Source organism: Ixodes scapularis, unplaced genomic scaffold, assembly GCF_016920785.2.
Source record: "Ixodes scapularis isolate PalLabHiFi unplaced genomic scaffold, ASM1692078v2 PGA_scaffold5__190_contigs__length_132052651, whole genome shotgun sequence".
Lineage (NCBI taxonomy): Eukaryota > Metazoa > Arthropoda > Arachnida > Ixodida > Ixodidae > Ixodes > Ixodes scapularis.
Genome location: NW_024609880.1, coordinates 81,790,922 through 81,815,383, shown reverse-complemented (window position 1 = coordinate 81,815,383; position 24,462 = coordinate 81,790,922). Strand labels below are relative to the sequence as shown.

The window sequence follows — 24,462 nt, the reverse complement described above, 5'->3', positions numbered from 1 at the left end:
AGAAATGGAACAAGAAGTTTAATTACTGGGGATGAATGTTTGGTGCTATAGCGGCTGTGACAATTGCAGACAGTGTAACTTGATGGCTCAGATATCCCCGGTGGGGCTACAACTTTCGGGCTTCTTTTGCTTGAATATTTATATATTCTCGTTACACCCTCAGAGCACGCAGCTAATGACATTCCGAAGAACTTTTAATCTAAAACTCGGCTGTTCTTTAAGATTAAGCTTGGCATGGTAGTTAGAGCTTTATAATCAGTGCCAAAATGCAGAACGTGGTTTTGAAACATACTTTTCATTGTCGCCGGTTGCTTCAATGGAGCGAGTACGTTGCAAACAAGCGACAAAAATGGCCCGGCGGCTTCGACGCAGCTCGCGGCGTCAAAACACTGTTCACGCAGCGAGCGAAACGAACGCTGCCAGGCAAGTTCGTCGGTTCTTCGCCGTATATTTGGAATGTCCAGAGCGCAGCACATGCGTCATTGCCAACCCAAACTCGTGTTTTCACGTGTTCTGATTGCAATTCGAGAGAACGAAAGCGAATAATTGTTGAATATTTTTGAAAGCACGTTGCAGTTCGGCAACTATAACTTTTAAACTTAGACAAGACCTTAAACCAGCAATGGATCCTTCCAAATCATATTCAATTGCACTTCGTCTGGATATTTTCTGTATGAAAGGAACACTTACTTGTTTCTGGGTAGTTAGCTCATTCGTCAGGGTCGAGAGGACTGGTGCAGAGATATGATGGGGCATAGCGGTTGTCCGGTAGGCGAATCTCAACTGGGCTAAAGGCCGATCACGACTGCAGCATGGATGTTTGGGAGCCGGTGTTCACTCGAACGGGCACAGGCACTGTCTATTTAATTTTGAAAGGGCTCGTTTTTCCCAAGTCCCTAGGTAGGGAATTCGAAGCCGCAGTTGCAAACCAGCAAGCCCCGCCTCTGTTCCGTTCGACACACACATATTCGCTCCTGCAAAGCCGCGCGAAAGCTCTGCCGTCAATTCACAGAAGTCGCGTTTAACTCGAAAAGTAAAGACGGCGCCAAGGGGAGACAAGGGGTAGCGGGCGCCTTTCCTAAAATATGTCCCGCCACCCTAAGTTGAAATGGCATTGTATACAAATAAATGCCTTTGGCGTCGGGTTGAGGACCCTGTGCAAGCAGCCTCCAGCCTTTAGAGTGCTCGTACCGTTTATCTTTCTTTTATTAGCTTCCCGCCACGAGAAGTCGTACCGCAGGCAGTATGAAGCCCATTAGAGGAAACATCTCCCCCTTCTGGCGCTTGTCGGCTTCTTTCTGTATTCCGCGCTGCGGCGCTGACCCTCAGTGAGGGATGGAGGCGAGGACGAAAGCGGGCTTATGTTTAAGCCAAGGTCGTGGGGAAGATCGGAGCGTCCTCAGGAGAAGCTCAGACCCAGACTACACTGTACCCAGAGCATTTGCTTCCTCTCTCAGTTGAGAAGAAAAGCAATTGGTCACCTGGCAGTACAAGCTGCATCCCCCCCCTTCCTGGAACGTCTCCTCCCGGTACGTCCCCTCCACACTTCCCTTGGCAATGAGCACACCGTGCCAATAAGATACCTTTAGTGAGCCCGTGGGCGACAGCATCTCAAAGCAAGCCAGAAAAGACGTGCCAAAAGACAAGCCCAGAACCACGAAGAAACCATCAAACGAAAAGTGATGAAAAGGCGGCCGCTAGAGAGGACGAATAATCCGCTTTGTGTAGGGTCGTACCTTTGAGGAAGGCTGCTTGGCGTCTGCGTTTGGGAGCTTTCAGGGCAAAAATTTTTCGCAGACAACCTCCAAAGAGAGAGAGGGAGACAGAGAGTGAGAGAGAGAAAGGGGACTAGATATGTTGAAGGTATTTTCCCCCCGTGCCCGACGTGGTGGCCTTGTGTGGAAGTGTGCCTGCAGTCGAGGACCGTGATATTTGGAGCGCCTCCCCACTGTCTCTCCACTTCAAAACTCCTGGCGCCGTCCCTGTTGGGAAGACGTACCGTGACCTTGACGGAGACAAACCCCACTTTGGAAGAGTCCAGTAGGCGCGTCCACCCACCGCTGTTTTAATCCTTTGTCCCTCGCGTCGATTGCTTACGTTTTTTCTTCGAGCTGACGAAGAACCCCCGGGAGGGGGGGGGGGGCGGCCTGGCGAGGCGTTTGGGGGGGGGGGGGCGATCGCCCCCACCGCCCCCCCCTTGGATCCGCCACTGAGCACACTTGCATTGGGAGACCCTGGCTTGATCCTTATAGGCGCCAGTTGCAGCACCATTATTGACAAAGTTTAATAGAAAGGCCTTTCTCCACTTTCAGCATCTGCTGCTGTTCTAGATGCGATGTCATGCCGTTGGTGTTGCTCCCCTCACTGTCTTATTAGACTGTCTTTTGATGGGACGATCTTGACGGTTATCGGGGCCGGATTCTATGCACAGCAATAGCAACATGGGGATAACCTCATAAAGGAAAGCGCATGGTTTAGACACAATATATTGTCGGCGAGTGTCAAGCCCATTTGTTTTGCTTTTCCCTGACATTAATCTTATAGACGCCGCTGGCAGCAACGTTGTTGGCCAAGGTTCGTAAAGAGGTGTTTCTTCCGGTTGCGGTACGTGCTGCTGTTCTGGATGCGATGTCATGCAGCAGATGTTACTCTTTTCGAAGCCTCCTTAGACCGTCTGATGGTGCGATCTTGACGGCTATCGGGGCCGGATTCCGTGCAGAACAACAGCGACACGGGAATGACCTGATAGGAGAGAGTGAATGGTTTAGCTATGATGTCTTCTCGGCGACTGCCGATCGCAATATAAAGTCGGCGAATGCCAAGTTTAAATACAATTCCTCAAAAACAGTTTCGTAAATTTTGTGATTATTTTGGCACGGTAGTTGCTAACACTCAAATCGAACAACGCTGATCCAAGTCTGACGAGTGGCAAAATGATAAAAAAAAACTATAAAGCAGAGTATGGCTCTTTTATATACCAAAAATACTCCAAAAAACATTGAATGCATTATGCAAATATTATGGTCCTTGCATGCAGGCACAACCTTGCGGTTCCTCGACCAAATTCGAGGCCCCCCACCCCTTTCCGGTTTGTCCTGCGCCGCAGCGTCTCCGCAACGACCAGTGTCCCCGACCCCTTATTTTGTCTCGCCCCCCCGCCCCACCTCGCCCCCCCCCCCCCCCCCCCCTCCAAAAAAAAAAAAAGGCGTCAACCCTTTTAAAGTGAAAAGAAATGCATTATTCATTTGCACGCCTCAAACCATCCGCATCCGCGCCCCGCAATGAACGACAACGGAGCAGTTGTCCGTTCCTCGCCGCGCATTTTGGCGAAGATGCATCTGCTCCGACACGGTCTGCTGGCTGAATGTTTTCTGGTTGAACTTATTAATATTATCATCGCAGTCGTCATTTTACGTTTTTTTTTTTTTTTTTTTTTTTTTTTGCGGCGGCAAGCGCTTGTTTTTTTTTTTTGTGTGTGTGTTCGTGTTGCGGTGTTCGTCTGTCAGGAAAATTGAGAGGAATACGGAAATGAGAATGGAAAACGGAAGGAGGAATGTGGTGATTCGTTTTGAACGCACAATATTTTTACGGAACGTGGAGGGAGTACTAAACCAAAATTAGCTTCTGTACGTTTTTCTTGTTTTTATATATATATTCCACTCTTGTTTTGTTTGCAGTTGTATTTACAACCTTTCAAAATTGAAGCAGGTTTCATTTTACCGCTTTATTGATGACACATTGAAAAACGAAATTGATGTGACAGCACGAAGAAATATATGCAGCCGGAAAGAAATAAGTAAAGAGAACAAATTAGAATAGGGACAGTGAGCGTGTTAAGTGGTAAGGAACGTTACATGGTATATATGATACTTTTACGCAAATACGTTTTGTTTAATCACACTAATGATGTTATTTAAATATGAGAATTCTTTGTGAGGTCTATTCGGACGGTTTGTAACGTGAAATATATATTATCGTGATATGCAGAATCCAAGCAAAAACAAAACCCACTGCTCTAGATATTGCTCTGAGAATTCTTTTGGCTCTCTTCTCGACTGGGCCTTTTACTAGCTCAGGTGTTTTATGTGTGACGGGAGAGAAACACACAGCGGGTTTTGCCTACTCGCCTTAAGTCCGATGACTTAAAATCTACTAATACATCGCCGTCTGTTTGCATCTTCACATTATAACTTGCACTCAGTAACAACGACTGTTGTATTAAGCCTCTACTACATACGACGTTCTCTCCCTACAAAAACATCACGCAGGCAGCATTAGAGACTTTTATGGAAAGCTTCATCGAAGTTTATGATATACTGAGACTTTGTTATGAAGCTGAAAGAGCTATATTGTGAATTCCTCGAAAAAAAGCGGGAAACTAAAAAATGCTCATGTAATTCGTCTCGTCCCCCCCCCCCCCCCCCCTCCTTCATATAAACAATGTTTTAAGACTGCCGGGCTAATTGCTTCTGGCTGTATTTTTGATCAGGTTTGAAATATTCCAATGAAAACGTAGGTTGTAGAGCATCTTCGTTAATATGCAGTCATGTTTGTGTCCGAATAATTAACAGCTCAGCTTACACAGAACGGGGCATGGCTTATTACACTGGTGTTATTCTTGGTGTTCAATAGAGCGTAATGCTGTAATCGTTTTTGGTTGGTGCGTACCTTGTCGCTCTTAAACCGACACTCCGCGTAGTGACATAACTAGTGAAATGCGAGGTAAGTTGCGCTTTTCAAACGCTGCGCCTCACGGAATATAGTTTACGCACTAGAAATATACTTCAAGGTACATAGTAGAAGGACGAGCCTCTGAACAGAATAGTATTGCTTGCTCTGGTATAAATGTTAAGTACATTTTCGGAGTCTACACTCTTAAAAAAAAAAAAAGCTTCGTAAAAAGCCTGGAACTGTAGCAGTCGCTACCGTTTTCTGACTGTTACAGCCTTTCAAAAACATTTACTACCTCAAACGTGCGATAAGTTGTAAGACGTTAGTAAATGCGGCAGTTACTACCCTTTTCCTCGCTGTTACCACTTCTTTACAAGTATTTACTATCACACACGCGCGGACAAGATGGCGGCGTCTGTTGCATCGCAGATGGCCAGCGTTACCAACGCAATTACGAGAGACTTTTAGGGAACCGTTTTTATACATCCGATACGGTACAATGAGCTTTCGGTACGAACTTTGTGAATGCTACCCTTCTGCGGTAGCGCTAGAGCAGTTGGAACCGGAGGGCTCATCATACCGTATCGGATGTGCAAAAACGGTTCCCTAAAACTCCCTACTCTTTCGCAACACAAGGGGAGGTATTCACACAAAATCTGGCATCAAATATTGAAGTAAGGTGCATATTTAAGGGGTGGTGCTGACTGTATAACAATCGCTGCTTCAGTTCCAGCACGTCGTGTAAGCCAACGCTGCTGCGAACGCGGCCATCGTTGATGCAACGGCCATGCGGCTCCTGACAGCGGTCCTGACGTCCTTCCCCTTTGCATTATTTGGAAGCGTTAAATATTTTCGTCGTGGTTTTAACTGGAATGAAGATAGCCCCGTTGCACGAGCTAGAAACGCTCCCAGAGGCAAGAAAGGTTCATTATGTTTTCTATTCTAGTACTCTTTAAATCATATGTTCCTCTTTCGCAAGAGATGATGCGGTTGCTACGGAGACGCGCCTGCGCAAAGCGGGAGAGTCCATGCGGGGAAGCGAGAACATGACTGATGAACACCTATCGGGACGCTGTTTTATAGACTGTCGCAAATAATTACTGCGTTTACCGTAACTTCTTAGTAAGAGAAACGTTCCCTACAATGTTTAGAAACTATATTGGACAAAAATATTGGCGCGAAAGCAGAACCGGATATTTAACATCGTTCACAGACGAGGTGGTCACTGACCAACCGACTTCGCTCAAATTATCTGTCTATGTTAAATGTTTAATACGTATATAAATGTGAAGGAAGTGATGTGCAAGTGTGATTGTAATCAGCATAAAAACATCTGTACCATAAATAATAATTTTTTGCCAATATTGAAAGTGACATTGACTAGAGCCACCTGGGTCTTATAAGAGGTAGTGCCAGTTACTAGCTAAACGTAGTGGAAGATAGTGGGTTGGGTGGTAACCGTTACTAGCTTATTGACCTAATAACCGTTAGTAGCTTGACTGTTGCTACCTATGGTTAGTAGGTACGTGGTAGCATATGTGAGAAGCGGTTGCTAGCTTTTACCTAGTAAATGCTACCAGTTTTTTTTTTACGTTTAGCTTTTACAGTACTCCCTTAGCACCCCCTTATGCAAGGTGATTAAAGATTCCAGTACCTACAAATTAGTTGTCACACTCAGTCAAATATATTATGAAGAAATAGTATAAAATAAGGGAGCCTGTAATTGGCCGAGGCTATGGCGGTAGAAATGAACGACCTAATTGACACGCGAACAAATTCGGCTCTGACACCATTCTCTCCTTCCACGAACCCTTCAGCGCCTAAACCATAACAAGGATATAAGAACCACTGACGCGTGCTACAGCGACTGCTTCATAACTTTCAATTTATTAGCATACCAACGATACCGTTCAGACGCCGGCGGCGTCTGAACACGCACTTATGCGTCTCAACTTCAGAACACGTTTATTTTAATTTAACTTCTTCTTGGGTATTTGAAATAAATAAAATAGGATATTAAAACCTACTTCGGAAATATTGATGCGCGAGCATTTTAGTGCGAGTCCCGCGAAAACGATTGACGGGTTGGCACTGAGTGAGCAGTATAGCTTATTACTAACATATTACTTGCACTATTTTAATTTCCAACGCTCCTTCACAAACGTCAATAACCAAAGTTACTTTGAGTCTTCGGGGAAGATATCGTATACTATATTATTCATCATAACTAATTTTATTGGAATAAACATTTTCTTTCTGCAAATGTTTTACCTGTCAAATCGCGTGTCGCACCCTATCGAGTTGCTGTTTCCAGTGAAAGCAGAAAAATGGATGTTAATTAGGGTGATCTTATTCCTATTCAGAAATGTTGTGAGAGGGCGGAAAACAAATTTAACCCTTCATGTTTCAGTGTCTGTCACTTTCGCTTATACGAACGTTTCCGAAACTTGTGAAGTTTTGTCATTTGTTTGGAAGCCCTTTAGTCGCAACAGTTTAAAATGTCTTTCTTTGTGCCAAAAAACTTATTTGAGCGAATAAATGTTTGCCTGATTTAAAAGTCTTGGTTATTGGGAGCTGAAATGCAGCTTGTTCTCAGCGATTAACTTAAATACTTAAGTCTCTGGAAGAACTGTCTCCGACTGTCAACTATTCCAACAACACGCCCCAGGACCGTTTAAAAAATTCGCGAAACATAATATGATTGCGCGCTTTTACACATATTCCAGGTGATATTTTTCATTCGATATAGATTTTTTAAGGCACTTTTACTGCTCTGTGAATGCAGTTTTCACTATATATTTCTTCGGCTTCACGGACATTCGAGGGGCGAATTACCATCCCATTCTGCTGGGTAATTAAGTAAAATTTTTATGTGAACATTTTAATTAGTTAAAATAAACTTATACTTAAAATTAAAAAACTTCCTCGACGCCATCATAAACAACTCAATCAATAATATTTGAAATCCTTTGAGCACGTGGGAAGCGAAGTAGTGGGTGGCCTAAATATATCACTCGTTCAAACGGTGCAAATCTGGATCTAGGGTAAGAGACGGAAAAAGCGCGCGGGCGCCTTATCGCACTGGTAGCCTTGCACTTTCTGGACGAGTGTTACCTTTAGCAGACTATTGCGCTTCTCGCGCGCTCTAAGTCTTTCTAAAAATTACTGATATAGCTGTTTTCAATGACGCACAACAATTTTATAATTATAATAATATGTTTATTTGCAATATTTAAAAACTTAATTAACAACTTTAAGTTAATTTCATTCAAGACGGTGACGGTTGTTCCCCCATCGAAAGTCCGCGGAGTTAAAAATACTTGTGGTGAAGACGGCATTCAGAAAACCATAAAGACGCTTTTTTTTTTTCTTAAATCTGCTTCGAATAAGAAAAGTATCACCCGGCATATAAACGCATCATTTATAAAGTCGCAGGCCGAAGTTTCAGTGTAATCGTCGTGTTGCCAAGGTAGAGGTAGCAGTAAAGCTATTAATTTATTAAAAATACGCACTTTATGATATAAAAAGGTTTGGTGTTCTATATTTTCTACATGCTCTTTATTTCTCAGTTAAAAATTTTAAATTCTTGCAGAGGAAGTTAGTAAAAAATACAAAAAGGCAGTCTGCGTCTTGTCCACACTTTTAGTGTCCTAGACTCTAGTACGCATAACGTAAACAACCAACTAGGACAACTGGCCATCTTGATTTAGTAAAACGAACGCAAGATCTTTTATAACAATTTAAATATTATTCAATCTATTCAGTTTTTTTTAACGTGCGAATTCCGCTTTGCTTTTTGTCACGTCGGTAAATCACAAAAGCGGTAATGCTTCCTATATTACTTAGTTTGTTGTGGCTTGTACTGGGGCACAACTTATTAGCAACAAATGCAGAGGGTGCTTGCGTTTCAATGCGAACAAAGTTCTAAAAAAAAAAAGTAGGGGCAAAGAGTTAGATGGCTTTTGTACTAAACATCTATTTGTCAAGCTCTGTGAATATTAAATGCGGGGATAATCGTCACGGTTAGTTTAGTAATTAACTAAAATTTCTTAATGAACTTTTGTGGGTGCAAACTTTAGTCACCGACCGATCAGGCCCCTCCTCGACTGCTTCAAAGGATATCACATAACGCAAGGTACGAAAGATCTACGGTCCCACTTTCTCACAGTTGGACGATTTGGAGGCAGCGTCTAAAACTTCAACTGGAAGCCCTGCGCCCCATTTCGCTCACGTCCTGTCTGGGGAAGGTCTTGGAGTATGTCGTACTCAATCGCCTTAACAGGTACGCAGAGGCCAACAAAGTCTTCGCGGACACGATGGTCGGGTTCAGACCCAAGCTCTCGACGCAGGACGTGATGCTCCGACTGTATCATCAGATTATGGCAAGGGAATACGCACCCAAAAGGGACACCAGAGCCATACTCGGGCTGGACATCTCCAAAGCATTCGACAATGTCAGCCACGCAGCCATCCTCCGTGGGCTAAACTCCATTGATGTGGGCGAGCGCATCTTCAAATACATACAGAACTTCCTATCAAGTAGGCAGGTGCAGGTCTCGATCGGCGGTTTCCAATCTGACCTGCAAACTCTGGGCGGAGTCGGAACACCGCAAGGAGCAGTGCTCTCTCCGTTTCTCTTCAATATCGCCATGAAAGATTTACCGACGAAACTACAAGGTATCCCCAACCTTCACCACAGCATATACGCAGACGATGTCACTCTGTGGATGGTAGGAGGAAGCGATGGCGCCATCCAAGACTCGCTGCAAGAAGCTATACGCATCGTGGAAGCCTACGCTAAGGAGCGCGGACTAGCCTGCTCTCAGGAAAAGTCGGAGTTGCTACTCATGGCCGGCACCACGGTAAAAACTCCCTCATGCATCATACTGCAGGTCGGAGGCAAAGACGTCCCTCGGGTCCGGCGACTTCGGATACTCGGTCTGTGGTTGCAGGAGGATGGCAAGAACACATACAGCATCGGAGTCCTCCGTAACCACGCACAGCAAGTAGGAAGACTCATAGCAAGAATCGCCGGAAAACGGTACGGGATGAAAGAGCGGAATGTCATTCGCCTTATCAAAGCCTTCGTGATTAGCCGGATTGCCTACATTGCACCCTTCCTGGACTTGACACTCACGGAGAGGGATGCCATCGATCGCATCATCCGCTGCGTATACAAGAAAGCGCTTCACCTAACACCTTCAACAGAGACCAAGCGACTCGAGAAGCTTGGGCTTCACAACACCCTCTCGGAAATCATTGAGGCACAGAGGATAGCCCACTACGAAAGGCTATCTCTGACCACAGCGGGAAGAACCATTCTCACATCTTTGGGCATCAACTACCACCCAACAGGGCACAGTACGCGAGGCTGGCTTCCAAACGAGCTACGCGAGCAACTAAAGATTTCACCTCTGCCTCGTCACATGCATCCAGTGCACGACGCAGGCAGACGCATGGCCAGAGTGAAGGCTCTGGAAAACACTCTACAGCAAGGCTGCGACGACTCCGAGGTGACCTATGTCGACGCAGCCTCAGCTGACAGGGGTCGAATGACCCTTGCAGTTACGAATCGCTCCGGCCAAATCCTCACGGCAGGCAGCATGTACACCAGCAACAGTACAGAGGCAGAGGAGGCAGCCATCGCCTTGGCCCTCACCCTCAGCACCACGAAAGTCATCGTCAGTGACTCCCAGATGGCCATCCGCCAGTACATGCGTGGTCACATCTCTGACAAAGCCCTCAAGATCACCACTGGTCATCGTCTGATTGACCACCCAGTCCGCATACTGTGGTCTCCAGCCCATGCGTCACTCCCAGGCAACGAGAGTGCTCACAGCGCAGCCTGCGCTCTTACCAACCGGGCTAGCACACCAAGTGAGCACTCGACCTTCGCCACGTGGAACCACGACAACCTCTACACCTTTAAGGGGGTGCTGGACCACTACCGAGTAGAACGCCGAGCCTACCCAGAGGCTTACAGCACTCTCAACAAGGCAGAATCCACCATCCTCCGTCAAGTCCAGACGGAGACCTTCCTCAACCCGGCGCAGTTGCACTCGTGGTACCCAGATACCTACGACCCGTCTTGCAGGAACTGTGGCGAGATTGCCACACTCCACCATATACTCTGGGGGTGTCCGGAGCTGCTTCTTCATTCGAAGAATAAGGAGTTCATCAAGCAAGCCAGGCAACCAGGCGCCTGGGAATCCTTCCTGCGGGATCCTGACCCCACGACTCAGAAAATTCTAGTCCAGCTGGCCTCGGACGCCGCCGGGAACATCGCGTCTCGTCTGTCGACCGAGGGGATCGCTTCGTCAAGGGTCTCTCCCTAAGAGAGGCTCGGTTGACGCGGGGATCTAACAGTCTTGGACCCAATAAGGTCTACCTCACCTCACCTCACCTCTTGTCCTTTGCTGTTCCGTCCCCGACCATCCACGAGCTCGCTGCTCGAGCTCTGCCCCGTGCCGTCCTCTTGTTCTTCTCACTTGGCCCCCGCGGGCCCATGTCTGACACCCTCCTACCCATGATCCACACCCTCCCCCCCCCCCCTCAAACTTGGGATTGCGAGGTGAGGGGCGGGGGGGGGGGGGGGAGTTTTCGAAGACGGGGCAGGCCGCAGACGGACGTCGATGGGGGCTTTGCGGCGACGGCTGCGGAAATAGGACGGCGTTGGTGGTGGTGGCGTGGCCCCCAGGAGAATGAATGAGGCCCCGGACCGCGGGTGGAACCAGGTCGAACTTGTCTCGTCAGAACAGCTGAACTGCCGCCTCCACGTTGGCAGGGGGAAACAGCGTCTTCAGCCACTCTTGGCGCATGGCTCCGTCCTCGTGTGCTTTCGTCGTACGAGGGTGGACCCCCCACAGCCAGCCGCTGTTCTCAGACCCAGAAGGCGGGCCAGAGTTGGTAGCGTACGGCCACAAAAGAGCGGTAGAATGGTGTCACCGTGCTGGCCCTTTCTCCGGCCTCGGGGTATGTTTCCGTTGTCGAGAAACGAAGTGGACTCCTCCTGGTCCTCGAACGCCGTCTTCATGGCCGCCGATTGTCAGGGGGACCTGCTCAAAGCTGGTCCCCACGCCGTGGGCGGGCTTGACCCGTTTCGCGCAGTGTTGCGGAATGGGTACCCCCATTTAATTTATATTCCATTCCGGAGAATTAGAACTTCCAACAATTATATTCATTTCAACTGTTCGGAATAAAAACATTGGTCCTATTCCCACTCCTGGAATGACACAACTTCATTATTCCATTTTTTTAATTCATAAATGTAAAAAAATCGCAATTGATAGCCGCACTATGTTGCTGAAAAAAGCAGCATAAAGCTGCTGACTTTACCACGCGCGTAGACGACTGAAAAAATATGCAAATGCTTCCTCAAAAACTTCCAGTTTACTAAGACGAAGGGTGGTTGCACAATGCCCTTCGTGGCACTTGGTGTCACTGCAGACATCGATTGAGCTACCAAGCGTAATAGGCTTGCGAGTCGGAACAGAAACAAACAATTAAAACCACCTATTTTCTCGCAAATGGACTGTATACTCACAAGACAGATGGGTAGCGTCTTGCTTGCTCGGTAAGACCTTAAAAATGTTTAGTTATTGCGTGACGCAAAGAGAACCTACCTTGCTCACTGCTTCGAATACTTGCACAAGAGAACCGCTGGTGCGCTGTTAGAAGCGACGCCGTGTATAGCTGCCCAGAATCTCCACGCACTGCGGCAAGCACAGAAAACCGCTGACAAGTTGCTATCGGTACAGGGCGCCAGCACAAGGGAGTGTAGCAGCATATTATGTAAGAATTGCTTGAAAACATAACCGTAAACGTAAACGAAGGTTCAATGCAGGGAGTCGAACTCGTCATTGTTCCGGTTCGGTTCGGGTTCAGTAGCATTGAATTTCGTTCCGTTTCGGTTCTGGTTCAGTGATGTGTTTGAAATAGCGGTTCGGTTATATACCGGTTGTATGAAACAAAAAGCAGTGAAAACCAGTTAAAAAAATCATTCCAAAACTGCAAGTTATTAAAAAGATGAAAACGTTACTTAAACGCATATAAAAAAATGAGGTCATCATAAGCCGCGCTGCGAAAACGAGGAGGGTAAAACAAATACATGCTTAATTTTGTTTTCTGAGCTCGCATTTTTAACGGGAACGTCGTTCAATGAAAAATACGTGGTTATACAGGCGCCTGGAAACAGTACCAAAGTACAGTACTCACATGTGAAGTAAATCAGACAGCACTCACAGCAACAGCGCAACGGAAGGACGCACCCTACTCGCAAACCTGCCTTAAAACAAAACCGCAAACATTGATCGATTGATATCGTACAAAACATTAGGTATTCGCAAAATTTCTTTTTTTTTTTTAATTTTTGGTTGCTTTTAATATTAATTGCCCCCAATACTGCAATTCCGTCATGACTCTTAAAACGAATAATTAAAAAGTTATCTAAAAGATTTTAGTACGTCAACTTACCGTTACCACTATTCCCTCATCTAATGCCCGCCTATTCTGGATGCAATGCATGGTGAAGACGAATCTCGTCTAACTCTCGCTCACTGTGTTTAAAACAATATTTTCGAAATCTAAATGAAACGCTATGTGTAGGATATTAAGTTTCCACGTTGTCATTCGTCAACACCCAAGGGAGGCCAGCAGCTCTTCATGGAGCCGCAGCGGTGTGGGGCCATCTGGGATTGAGACCTCGAGAACCGAGCGCAGGCTCCATGATCAGACGAAATAAAAGAATGGAACAGTGTGAACCACTGATCTCTATGACAATTGCTGGATCGCGTTTGCCCGCTCCGCGATTGCGGTCACTGGCGGCCATCTTTAGGTAGAGTTATATCACCTCTAGCCAGTGTAAGCTGCTGCAGCCGCTATCATCCATCCATGGCAGATAGCGTTTTGGCAGGTGGGTTGGCAGGCTGCAGTCAAAATAGCTTGGGTGATATTGCGTGCTTGATTAAAATTATTTGACGGAACATGTTTTTGAAACCCGGCGTGAACAGTAGTCCGGTTTTTGAGGACCTGGTAAAAGTTTCACGAAATCGCAGCACCGGGAGAAAAGCAGCACAGCACGTATCGAAAGTCGCATCGAAAGAAGCATCGAAAGCAGACGACGGTACGGAGTCTGCTTTTGATGCGAGCTGCGCTGCTTTCCCCCGGTGCTGCGCTTTCGTAGAACTTTCGCCGGGTCCTCAAAGATGAGGCTACCGTTCACGCCGGGTTTCAAGAATCTGCTTCGTCGAACAACTTCAATCAAGCACGAAATGTCACCCACGGTACAGTGTACTAGATCTACGGCTATTTTTATGGCAGCCTGCCGCCATTGCGCTGTCCGCCATATTACTATGATGGCCAGAGATGATATAACTCTACCTAAAGATGGCCGCCAGTGACCGCATTCCGGTCCATAGGAAGAGCTGGTCAAACGCGATCCAGCAGATAGACATAGAGATCAGTGGTGTGAACGTAGGACTGGTATTCAACGGTATCATCTGAATTCTTTTGTTCAGATATCTCTCCGTATAAAATTCACCGTTTTATTTTTGTTTTTGTTTTAACATAATAGATTTTTAAACTTTGAAATTTTTATAACATATCGCAGGAATTTTTTGTACTGGAAAAAATATTGAAAGAAAATATTTTTGAAATAATTTTAATACTTTTTATGACGGATTAGTGTTTTATCCGAGTATTAAGAACTATTATGTGAAAAAAGGAATGAGATGTGTCACTCCCAATTCCAATAAGCATATCGTTGTATCAAATACTATTTTTTATGTTTGCTTATTGGCAAATATAAGTGTTAATTATTTATTTATTTGATATTTCACGTTCGGTTTCGCCAAACATATTTTCATACGCCACCGCATCATATATTAACCAGTCTTAATATTTTATTGCCCAACTTTTCCCCAGATTTAGGCTGCTCACACAAATTAGCTTCGCCAATTGGAGGACATACATCTACAAATTACTTATATTTAAATAACAGACGTCTTAATGCAATCAAGGTGTGATGTTTGCACTCAACGCACCCAGATCCGTAAGACGGCCAGGCTACATCTCGAACCGTGAGCCGCAACATAAGCAAAAATGATCATGTCTAAATATTCATTTTACCCATATTAATTAAAAAAAAATAAAACAAACATTCATGTTGAGTGTGCCATTCTAGAGAAAATAACAAGAACTGTTAAGCGACAGCCGATGTTTAGCGCGTTTAGTTGCCTTTACTCAAGATTGCATGTTGTCATAACGATTGCTGAAGGCCTAAAGGGTATTAAGGTGTTCCCGAAAGGTAAAACGTGAGAGTGAGTCTCCTTTTAAAAAGGGCCGGCGGTGCTCCTGAGGTGCCTCCTAAGGCCACATTGTCTTTAATGTAATTCGATGATAACAATACAGAATTTTGATGGAAAAAAAAATATATAATGCGCTATAGAAGATCGGTGCCTTCAATATATAATAAGAGTGCAAAGGCCTGAATATTCAGTGAATAATTCTGCCTTTCGCAAAGCCGTGCATAGCTGTAAAGATGTTATTGAATGCTCGTTGCATGGTGGATATCGATTTGTCACACTTATCTGCGTATTATCTGGGACAAATTGATTATTCTTTAGCTACTGCTCTGACGACGAGTATTTCTCACATCCCAGCCATTTCCGATGGAAATGACAAAAACCGGTAGATGATGCATGGGAGGTTTTCGTTTTGTTTTTTCAGCTTAACGTAATATTATATACACTACACTTTTGCGTTCTCGTCAACATCCGATACTGATCAGCGCTTCATTTTGTTTCCTCAAAAAAAAAAATTGTTGCGTTCTTTTGAGTAAGTATTTTTTTACATAGTATTATGACCCAAGCGTACAACACGATGCATCATTGCGGGTGAGCTGTTTTACACAGCGATCGAAGACAAATAATGCCAGTGAAAATAAATAAAGAGAACGAGCGATATGCAGTGCGTGTCCCTTATTCTAGTTGTCCTGGTTTTAAGGTACTTGTACATAAAAAAAAAACGGTAACTATAAATTATTTAATGTTTGTGGAGAACTTTCATACATATGAGCAACCTGGTGTCAAATTGCATGACTCTAGAGTATCTCTTAAAGCGTACTTGAAGATATTCTAGATCTCGGGAGCCGCTGCAGAAAATAAATATTACTTAAAAAGCAAAAAACAAAAAACAAAAAACACACGTATGCTTAAATGATTTCTTTTAATGACCAACAGTTCCGCTAGGAACAAAAGTTGTCATCCATGATGATGTCGAGTAAACCGTTTTTAATGATGTCGCCCAACGTGCGTTTGACCGCTCATGACCCCAAGTATTTTCCACCCCAATCACCTTGCACACGCCGCACGCAATGTCGGCATAGAACGACGAGAAAAAATTATGCGACGAAGGAATCAACGATCAGAAAGACGACCGCGCCCTCTAGCTCTAAGTCTGTAAGTGCCAATGAGCACTTTGTCACTTTATTGTTATTTTATTTCGATTTTTTAAGAAAAATTTTCACTGCGCGATTAGAAGATTAGAGAATGAAGGCTGAACCTTGGCGCATTAACAACTTGCATTAAGGTATACGTGAAGCACAAATTTACTGTTACCTTCAAGAAAGCCGATGAAATGCTGAAGGGGAATCGTTTCAAAATCAGGTGTGTTTCAATAAGTTTACACTACGTAACCAAATAATTGTTGAATGTTCCTTAGCTTTGCAGACAAACAAAATGTGTTTACTACGTCAATTTACTTGTGAGTTTATTCAGCACTAAACAGGGTATTACCGAAGCAGTATGGTCAAATATTAAATGTATCGATGGCTGGTTCTGTACGAGAACAGAGATTCTGTGATATGAAGCTACCGGGAGCAGCAGACGCTACCAACATATGAACAAAACAAAAATCATCGCTTTGTCATATGTAAAAAAATAAAAAATAAATATTGAGAGCTGGTTTCAGCCTTATTCACGTTCGACTAAAGAACAATAAAAGCAAACTAAGGCGCAATTAATTAAATATTTTTGTGACATTCCGCATGTTCAGGAGATGGCCGCCAACAATGAGTTTTGCCGTATGAGATAATTAATTCTTAAATCTTATGCTAGGAGCATACATTAAAGAGTTGTGATGTGCCTCGGCTGCTTGTGGCTGCATGTGACGTTCAGATTTCTAGTTTATTAGACTCTCTGCGAGATAACAATCGCCCAAAATTTATTTATCGCACGTCAAACAGATCAATATAAAACTGTAAAAAAAAAATTAACCATTTTTTACGAAGTCTTTGAACCGCAGTACGGATCAATCAAAACTAAATCCCGAAAAAAATGTTAGGCTTTAGCGGAATTAATTTAATTGGTCGGTTTTAAATGTCTATTGCTTGTACGCAGATACAGCCATGAGGCGAGTAACAGATGGAAAAACATATAAATATTGATATTTTCCTAATGATCGTAGGAGTATGGCGTAAAAGTGTTTGTTTACGTTCCGGTTTTATACTCTGCTTTACCTAGGTCCAACGGCAGGCAACGCAACGACCCCATGGAACCAATCAAGCAGCGCAAGAAAGTGCATCGTCACGTTGCTCGTCGCTTTTAGGCGTTCCATCGGCTTTACCAATTACACACACACACACACACACACACACACTCCAAAGCGCGGGACCACTCGCCGCATTCACTCTGCGTGATTAGTTTAGGTGGCGAGAGCAAACGCACAAGCACTGCGAGCGCCATGACGCTGCACCTTTGGCGTTGCTTCGCTTCATTAGCTACATCGAATCATATAGCGTAGACTGCGGACTGACACGACGTGAAACGGAGTATAGTGTTTTGGCAAAACAGCCTTTAGTATAAATAAAGAAAATACACTTATTCGAATCTTTGCGTGTTATCATAGGGCACGCCGTAACGCAAACTTCCAAATGTGTAATCGACGCCGTACGCCGTCGTATGGGCGTACGGCGTCGATTACACATTTGGAAGAGCACAGCTAAACGCGAAACCTCACACACCGCGGGAGGCGTTAATATTTTGTTTTTTTTCTTTGGCGAACTACAATGCCCGAGTCCTAGCAGAGCGACAAACAGAAACGAGCGACAGCGACAAGATTCAAACATTTGCAGCATGCTCGCGATGGTACCTTTGGCAGGCGTTTAGTTGTTCGGTGCTCGCGAAGTAAGCACGAGTGATTGCAAGCCTGCCAAAGATACCCTTGTGTGCCTGATACTCGTGTTTGAGCCTAGGCTCCTTTATTCTACAAAGCCTGTCATATCGCGAAAGACTTTGGTTATAGGCTTGTCGCTGTCGTTTGTTTCTGTTTCTCGCTCTAGTGGGACACGGGTATAATTGTTATGGAAGCAGGGTTTTTCGCTTTTATAGGGGATATTTCCACGCTCGTCACCGAGCGAGCACGTGAGTGCCCGAGTGGTTACCGTGCTTGGCCGTTGCGCCGATGCTCCTGGTTCGATTCCAGGGAGCGGACTCTTCTTTTATTTATTCTAACAACTTGGTGTTGCCATAAGTTCGAGAACCTTGTCGTATGATCGCGTTACAAATGTCCTATGCGGCGAACGTTCTACGCCAGATGTTCTAGAAGCCCACGTGTTTGCAAAAGGTGCTCCGCGTGGCGATCCGGAGTCAGTCTCGCCCCAGAGCTCGATCCTGCTTTTACGTCGCCATCGACGCCTGCGACGGTAGGCTTCTCCTATTTTGTTTCGGGCACAAGCTCGCCCATGAAACGTTTAGGTTACTTCAGTTATCCGTGGCCTCATCAATTCGTGACGATATTTTTTGTTGTTAAGTTAGACTTTGGCGCGCAGATAATACGCGCCAAAACGGTTGTTTCGCGTGTCTACTGTTCTGGGGGCAGAGGAAATCGGAGCGCTCATTCCTCCCATCCCGACTTCTAAGACTTCTGAGAATTACACTGAAAGGATGAGAGCTTGCCATCCGGTGGAGACGCTCTCTAAAGTACCTCCGATTCGGAATTTGAAACCGCCAGAACGTCGCGCAAGTGAAGACCGCAGAATTAAACCGAATGAAAGATAGAAGAAAATTTTTCGCCGTCAAAATTTTTAGTTAATGCTTTAAAACAAAACAGACTGCAAGAGCTTTGTCTGCTCTAGTTAGATAATTAGGATGGAAGAAACCCGTGCGCCGACTTCCTATTTGTACTATTTCTCTGGTAACAAAACCCGACCAATAAAAAACATTTTATGAAAAAAAAATTGACCGTTAAAGGGTTAAGAAAAAAAAGACAACTGGGTGTAATTACCGGGGGCATTACAAAAAAGATTTGTTTATGTTCTAAAATTTAGCAGACGTTTTGACTTCACCGGGCATTCGAGGATGCTGAAGCGACTTGTAATTGCGTTAAACGCATTGAAGCTTGTTCTAATGAATTTCATAGGAGCTGCCCTTAATGAATTGTGCGCTTCAATACCATTGTGCCTGATTTATGATAGCGTTTGTTTGTCTTATTTTGGCAAACATGGTGTGTTGCGAGCAGCAAAATTCTTTTGGCTACTCTACGTTGTCCCTGTTTCTAATTATTTCGGGTTTTAATATATAAAGGAGTCTTAAATTTGTAGCGATAATTACTGTTCTAGCCTTGCTCGAACTTATTTCTTTTTATTTATAATGGACCTGATGGTTCCGCCTTGCAAATTTGTGATATATGACTTTAGAAGAAAGTTTCCTCGTCCTTAATTGTCGCTAAATTGAACTTGTGTTTTTTTTGTGTAGATGTTCGCCATTTCCAGTTGAGGTTCTACTTTTGTGCGGTGTAAAATCCAAATGCAATTTAACCGTTATGTCAAGCTTTCTGGCTGTGTTGGATCACTATTTGCTGAAACAGAAGTATTGAATATTTGTAGCCGCATGTTCATACAAGAAGCTTCGATTGTGTAATGGAGATTACCGGGGGACAATTTTTTATACAAGTGAGGCAAATGACTTGAATAGTGGGTGTCAAGTAAAAAAAAATATATCAAACTCGTTTAAACAATAGATTGCATTTCGTATATTTAATCATAGGAATTTTTTACGCCTAAAATTACATTTAGGTTCATGAGAGGTTATTTGAAATTTTTCCCACACGTCGAAATGAGCAGAAAATTCTGTTTTGTTTATTACTTGTTATTTTTCGTGAATGTTCTTTGTTTTAATTAGCTTTGAGCGTGCATCATCCTGCCGTGTCTACTACTAGAGAGAAAAGCGAATAACTCGGATTATATTATGCGTATAATTCGTGACCTTGTTTTAACATAATATGCTAACTAAAACTTAACTAAAAACAAAGTTATTTTGTGGTATCTCTCCAATGCTGACATTGCAAAATACGCGTCGCACAACCTAAAACAAGTAGCCGTTACAACCGAAGCTTATGGTTATGAAATTTTTGCGTTGTCGCTTAACGCATATTGTACGAGTATACTTGTAATAATTTTTTGAATGTGTATAGGATGCATTATTCTTCGTCAGTAAGCCTAAAAAAAGTAATTCGGCGGGAAGACGATATAATTGTATTATTCCTTTTGTAATGACAAAATACTTAATGTTATAATCTACGCCCAGAGATTTGCCTTGGTTCTATTTTGCTATCTTTCCATGACCTTTTTTTACTAAGGTGGGCACACAGTTTTTATGGCTGCACTTTTTCTTCTCTCCCAGGTAAAATGTTTCACCAAAAATTGCGAATATTTCTTTTAAAAAGAACTTCAAATATTAAAAAAAAATAGCGATGTTGAACTAGGCGGACGTTAGTGTAAAAATGATCACCTGTGGGGATCATATATTTTTAACAATTTGGAGGTATTTTCGGACATATATTTTCAGTCAAATTAGAATTTACGAGCACAAGTTGCAACACAATTACACATAATGTGGGAACATACTTATACTGCTACAGCTGACCTTTTGCATGGTACCTCGCTGCTGAAACTTCTACTGCCCCATTATTTATCTCGGGGGTAATAAATGAATTAGAAGCGAGTTGCAACTACCATAACTCACGACCCTGACCTGCAAAAGGGCAACATCCGCGCCGAGAGGTTGCGTTGCCAACCGTTCTTGCTGCACTGTAGCCAGTGAAATATGGTCCCAGACCCTACCAATGTGCATAAGTGCTTCGAAACACGCAAGGCAAAAGGGGCGGCTCTGCTTTCCAAGTTTTAAATAAAAAAATACTGCATTTAATATTTTGTTACCTTGCAATATTTACACTAAACATAAGGTATTATTGAAGTGACGGGTGCAACCATGACTCTCTCGCCTTTTAATCTACAATATGTTAACACTGGCTCCGGCAGTGTAGTCAGGTTTAAAGGTAGCAATTCTTGTTTCTCGCGTTATTTGTATTACAATATTAGACTTACAAAATAGTACACCCGATTGTAAGCCATGTTTAATAATGTTTGGGCACTATGAGTAAACATTTGTGTGGCTTTAAGCTATTATTGTTCTTGTTATTCGTTATTCTTGTGTGTATAATGTTAGGATGTTTCATGTGTATGTGTGTGTGTTTCAATTTCGAGTGTGCCGTGGTGAACCACCGGGAAGGCAGGTTGCTTTTGGCGGGCATCAATGGGGATGACACACCGGGCGACGGCGGTGCCTCAGTCTGAGCCCCGGGCATCGGTTCCTTGGAAGCGGCAACTTCTACTTTGACTGGGCTACCTCCTTGGAGCCTGATGCTTCGACCCCAGTATACCCCAGTGAGCAACAGCTCCATCATGTTCCTGGGCTCCTTCATGCACCGATCGAACGGCGTGCCAGATCCCTATGGCTCGCTGCTGAGCCGCTCAACCCACGTCCACAAAATTTCTGCGAACCGCCCAGCCTCTGCACCGCTCCCGAAAGGTCGACTTCCGGTACCTCAAAGGTGGCCAATACAGAACTTCCGGCGGCCGCATTCGCGCTGCGGCGACCAAGCTGATAAGCGCGATCAGTGGCCGAACCGGATTTTCTTTTCTTTCCTATGGCTATTAAAATCCTGTGGGAAGCGGAGGGCGGACAACTTGAACGGTCATGCTGTAATATGTTGACGTCACCAAGTGGCGAACCTCACAACTACGCCAGCTTCCCTGTAGCCCTGACCGTGAAGTTAAACACGAAGTCGGGAACGCGCTGGAGGTGACGGATCGCCCGAGACGTATTGAGCTCTCCGGTGTCTGCTCTTGGAGGTCTACCTGGATTTGGCCATTTGTGACGGAACATATAGCTATCCGTTCAAAATACAAACGCGCGATTGTAATTCGGAGATTTCGTCAATCATAATTCGCTCATTTCTGAACGTGAAAAGTATAATTCAGTTTATGTTTTAGTATCCCTTTAACACTGGCTCACACACTTACAACTGCCAAAGACCGAGTGAATTCAGACCACTTGTGATAACTTGTGGCTGAAAAACACACTGGCACTCTAGCGCCATCTAGGAGGTGCCCTTAGAACTGCATTTCAGTAGAGTGAAGATTTTACAGTATTCATGAGATTAAATGTACGTACTTTCTATGACAGCTGGTCGTTCATAACACTCTAAGACTTTTTTCACGCCAATAGTAAACAAATGATGCGCGAAAAATAGAAAATTTATGAAAATCGGAAGTGGGATTTCCGGGCTAGCCGAAATATAGCCCCACAGCTCACTTGCTATTGTTTAATCACTATAGTTTCAATCTGTAATCTCATGTGTTAAGAGATTACAAGAGGCTTTAGCGCACTCGGTCGTAATCAGTCGCAAGTGGATGAACGAGTCTTTAGTCGACATCAAACAAGCTCATATAAAGTACATGGTACCGCGCACTTTCATACTCACTCAATAACGGCTTTAGGGCGTTGAGTTTTTTTAAGCTTTTTGTACTCTTTTTTGCAGCCATTTTTACAAGGGACACCGTGTAATTTATTTTCACAATCACCACCTTTTAACAAAATCTATTTTTTTATTTAACCTACAAACCAGATATCTACAAAGAGATAGACATATTTGTTTTTATTTATGTTGTTAACTGGTAAAGAAATATTGTTGGAATAGTCAGAAAATGCAAAATAAATACATTCAGAACATTGTAAAACAATTGCTTTGCCAGGAACATTGCCAAACAACAATTTAATTTGAGATTTTGTTTGTGCTCGTATGTCCCCCCTTTTTTGTGTTCATCAGTATTATATTTGTTTATGCTGTCAATCTAAAAGGCATGTTTTTTTCCAGGCTCTCATCTAATTAATTTTCACTGTGATAGTTCATACTATTCCATTTCACTGTAAATGTTTATATCGTTTCTAATCACTCTTCTTTAACTTTTATACGAGTATAATTGTCGAGACGCATCAACTACGCGAAAGTGCATTCGACTACGTGCAGAAATGTGCAGGAAGGAGTGAAAAATTTTTTCTTCGGGGTTCCATCTCATATTGTGAGTCATAAAAATCAGGAAGTTTCAGGCGCTTTGTCAATGTTAAGCGACTCACAATAATCCAACACCTCCAAACCGGGACAAGAGTGGTCATGCTTCTGCATTACGTTCCGACAGTACCTTTCTTTGGAGTATGGCGGAAGAGAAACTATGTTACTCGTCTTCGCGAAATGCGTTGCCCTGCACATCTCTAAAAGCACGCGTGACACGCCGTTCCAGCTCGTAAATCATTGTAACTATTTTCAAAATCCCAAATATGAACATATGATCTCTATCTGAGATGCAAAGAGAACGGAGATTGTTTAGAGTCGTCTTTGAGTTTCTGAGCAGGGCACCGTGCGTTGTGAAACTCACTTGCCTGTTTTGAATTACGTTCTGCTGCTTTTGTGGGCACGGACAAAAAGACAATAAAATATAAGTCGGGGACGTGCACGTAGACAGCGACTCGCAAGAATCGCTGCTCGCATTGACTTATTGGATCTTTATGATTTACTTTTGCAATTCTCGTCGCGTATGTTTATTTACTTTTATATTTTTAAGTAGGTATATTTTTTGTAACATATTATAATGTGCTCCCTTATAAAAATACTTAAGTTACTCGAGATTCGTCAGGAAACCACAGAAACAATATCTTTGGTTAGCCACTTAATAATGCTCGGTAGTTTAATATGTTAATTGCTGCAACGCTCGAGGGTACATTCCGCATTTCCCGGACTATAGGCCGCACTAAGGTCAGCACGTAACATTAAAGGCACACTTGGCAAATGCTTGTAATATTAAATTAGAAAAAAAAGCTTGTATCTTGCATTAATCACAATTATCATAACATGCCCTTCATGTAATTTTTCACACCTCGTCATAATGAATGATATAAAAAGAAAAATTATCGAAAAGCCAACACGGGCACGTCGTTTGCAGCATGTAAATGTTTATCTTTTAAACATTTGTAGCCCTCAATTTAAAGTCCGGAAAATACGGCGCTTAAAAATTTAAATGAAACAACAATCAACACCATTGGCTAAATTTAGGTTGTTAATCGACTAAAATGGCAACGGCCACATCAAGAAAACAGAAACTTGTCTACCAAAATACCCCCCCCCCCCCAAAAAAAAAAAAAAAAAAAAAAAAAAAGGAATGCTAAGCTTTCCAAGCTCACCGTGCAGCCACACGGTAAACCCCCCAACGGCAAAACCATCCTGCATAATAGAAAGTTTTAGGAAACCGTCTTTTTGCACATCCGATACGGTACGATGTATGCACTGCGCATGTCAGAGGAGTCTTCTGTGGTAGCACTTGCGCAGTTTGTTCCGGAGAGTCAATCGTACCATATCGGGTGTGCAAGAACGATTCCCTAAAACTCCCTAATGTCATGA

General features: G+C 43.8%; 1 protein-coding gene across 1 annotated transcript; it reads left to right on the top strand.

Annotated features, from left to right (window-relative positions):
• Positions 1–9,556: 9,556 nt before the first annotated feature.
• LOC115330547 lies at positions 9,557–11,006 on the top strand. The gene has a single exon (XM_040221350.2). It carries the CDS (start codon positions 9,720–9,722, stop codon positions 11,004–11,006), a length of 1,287 nt encoding a protein of 428 aa, XP_040077284.2. The 5' UTR covers positions 9,557–9,719.
• Positions 11,007–24,462: the final 13,456 nt, after the last annotated feature.

What these genes read in the sequence shown, in the direction of transcription:
- LOC115330547 (XM_040221350.2), top strand. Translation starts at nt 9,720, where the DNA reads ATGAAAGAGCGGAATGTCATTCGCCTTATCAAAGCCTTCGTGATTAGC.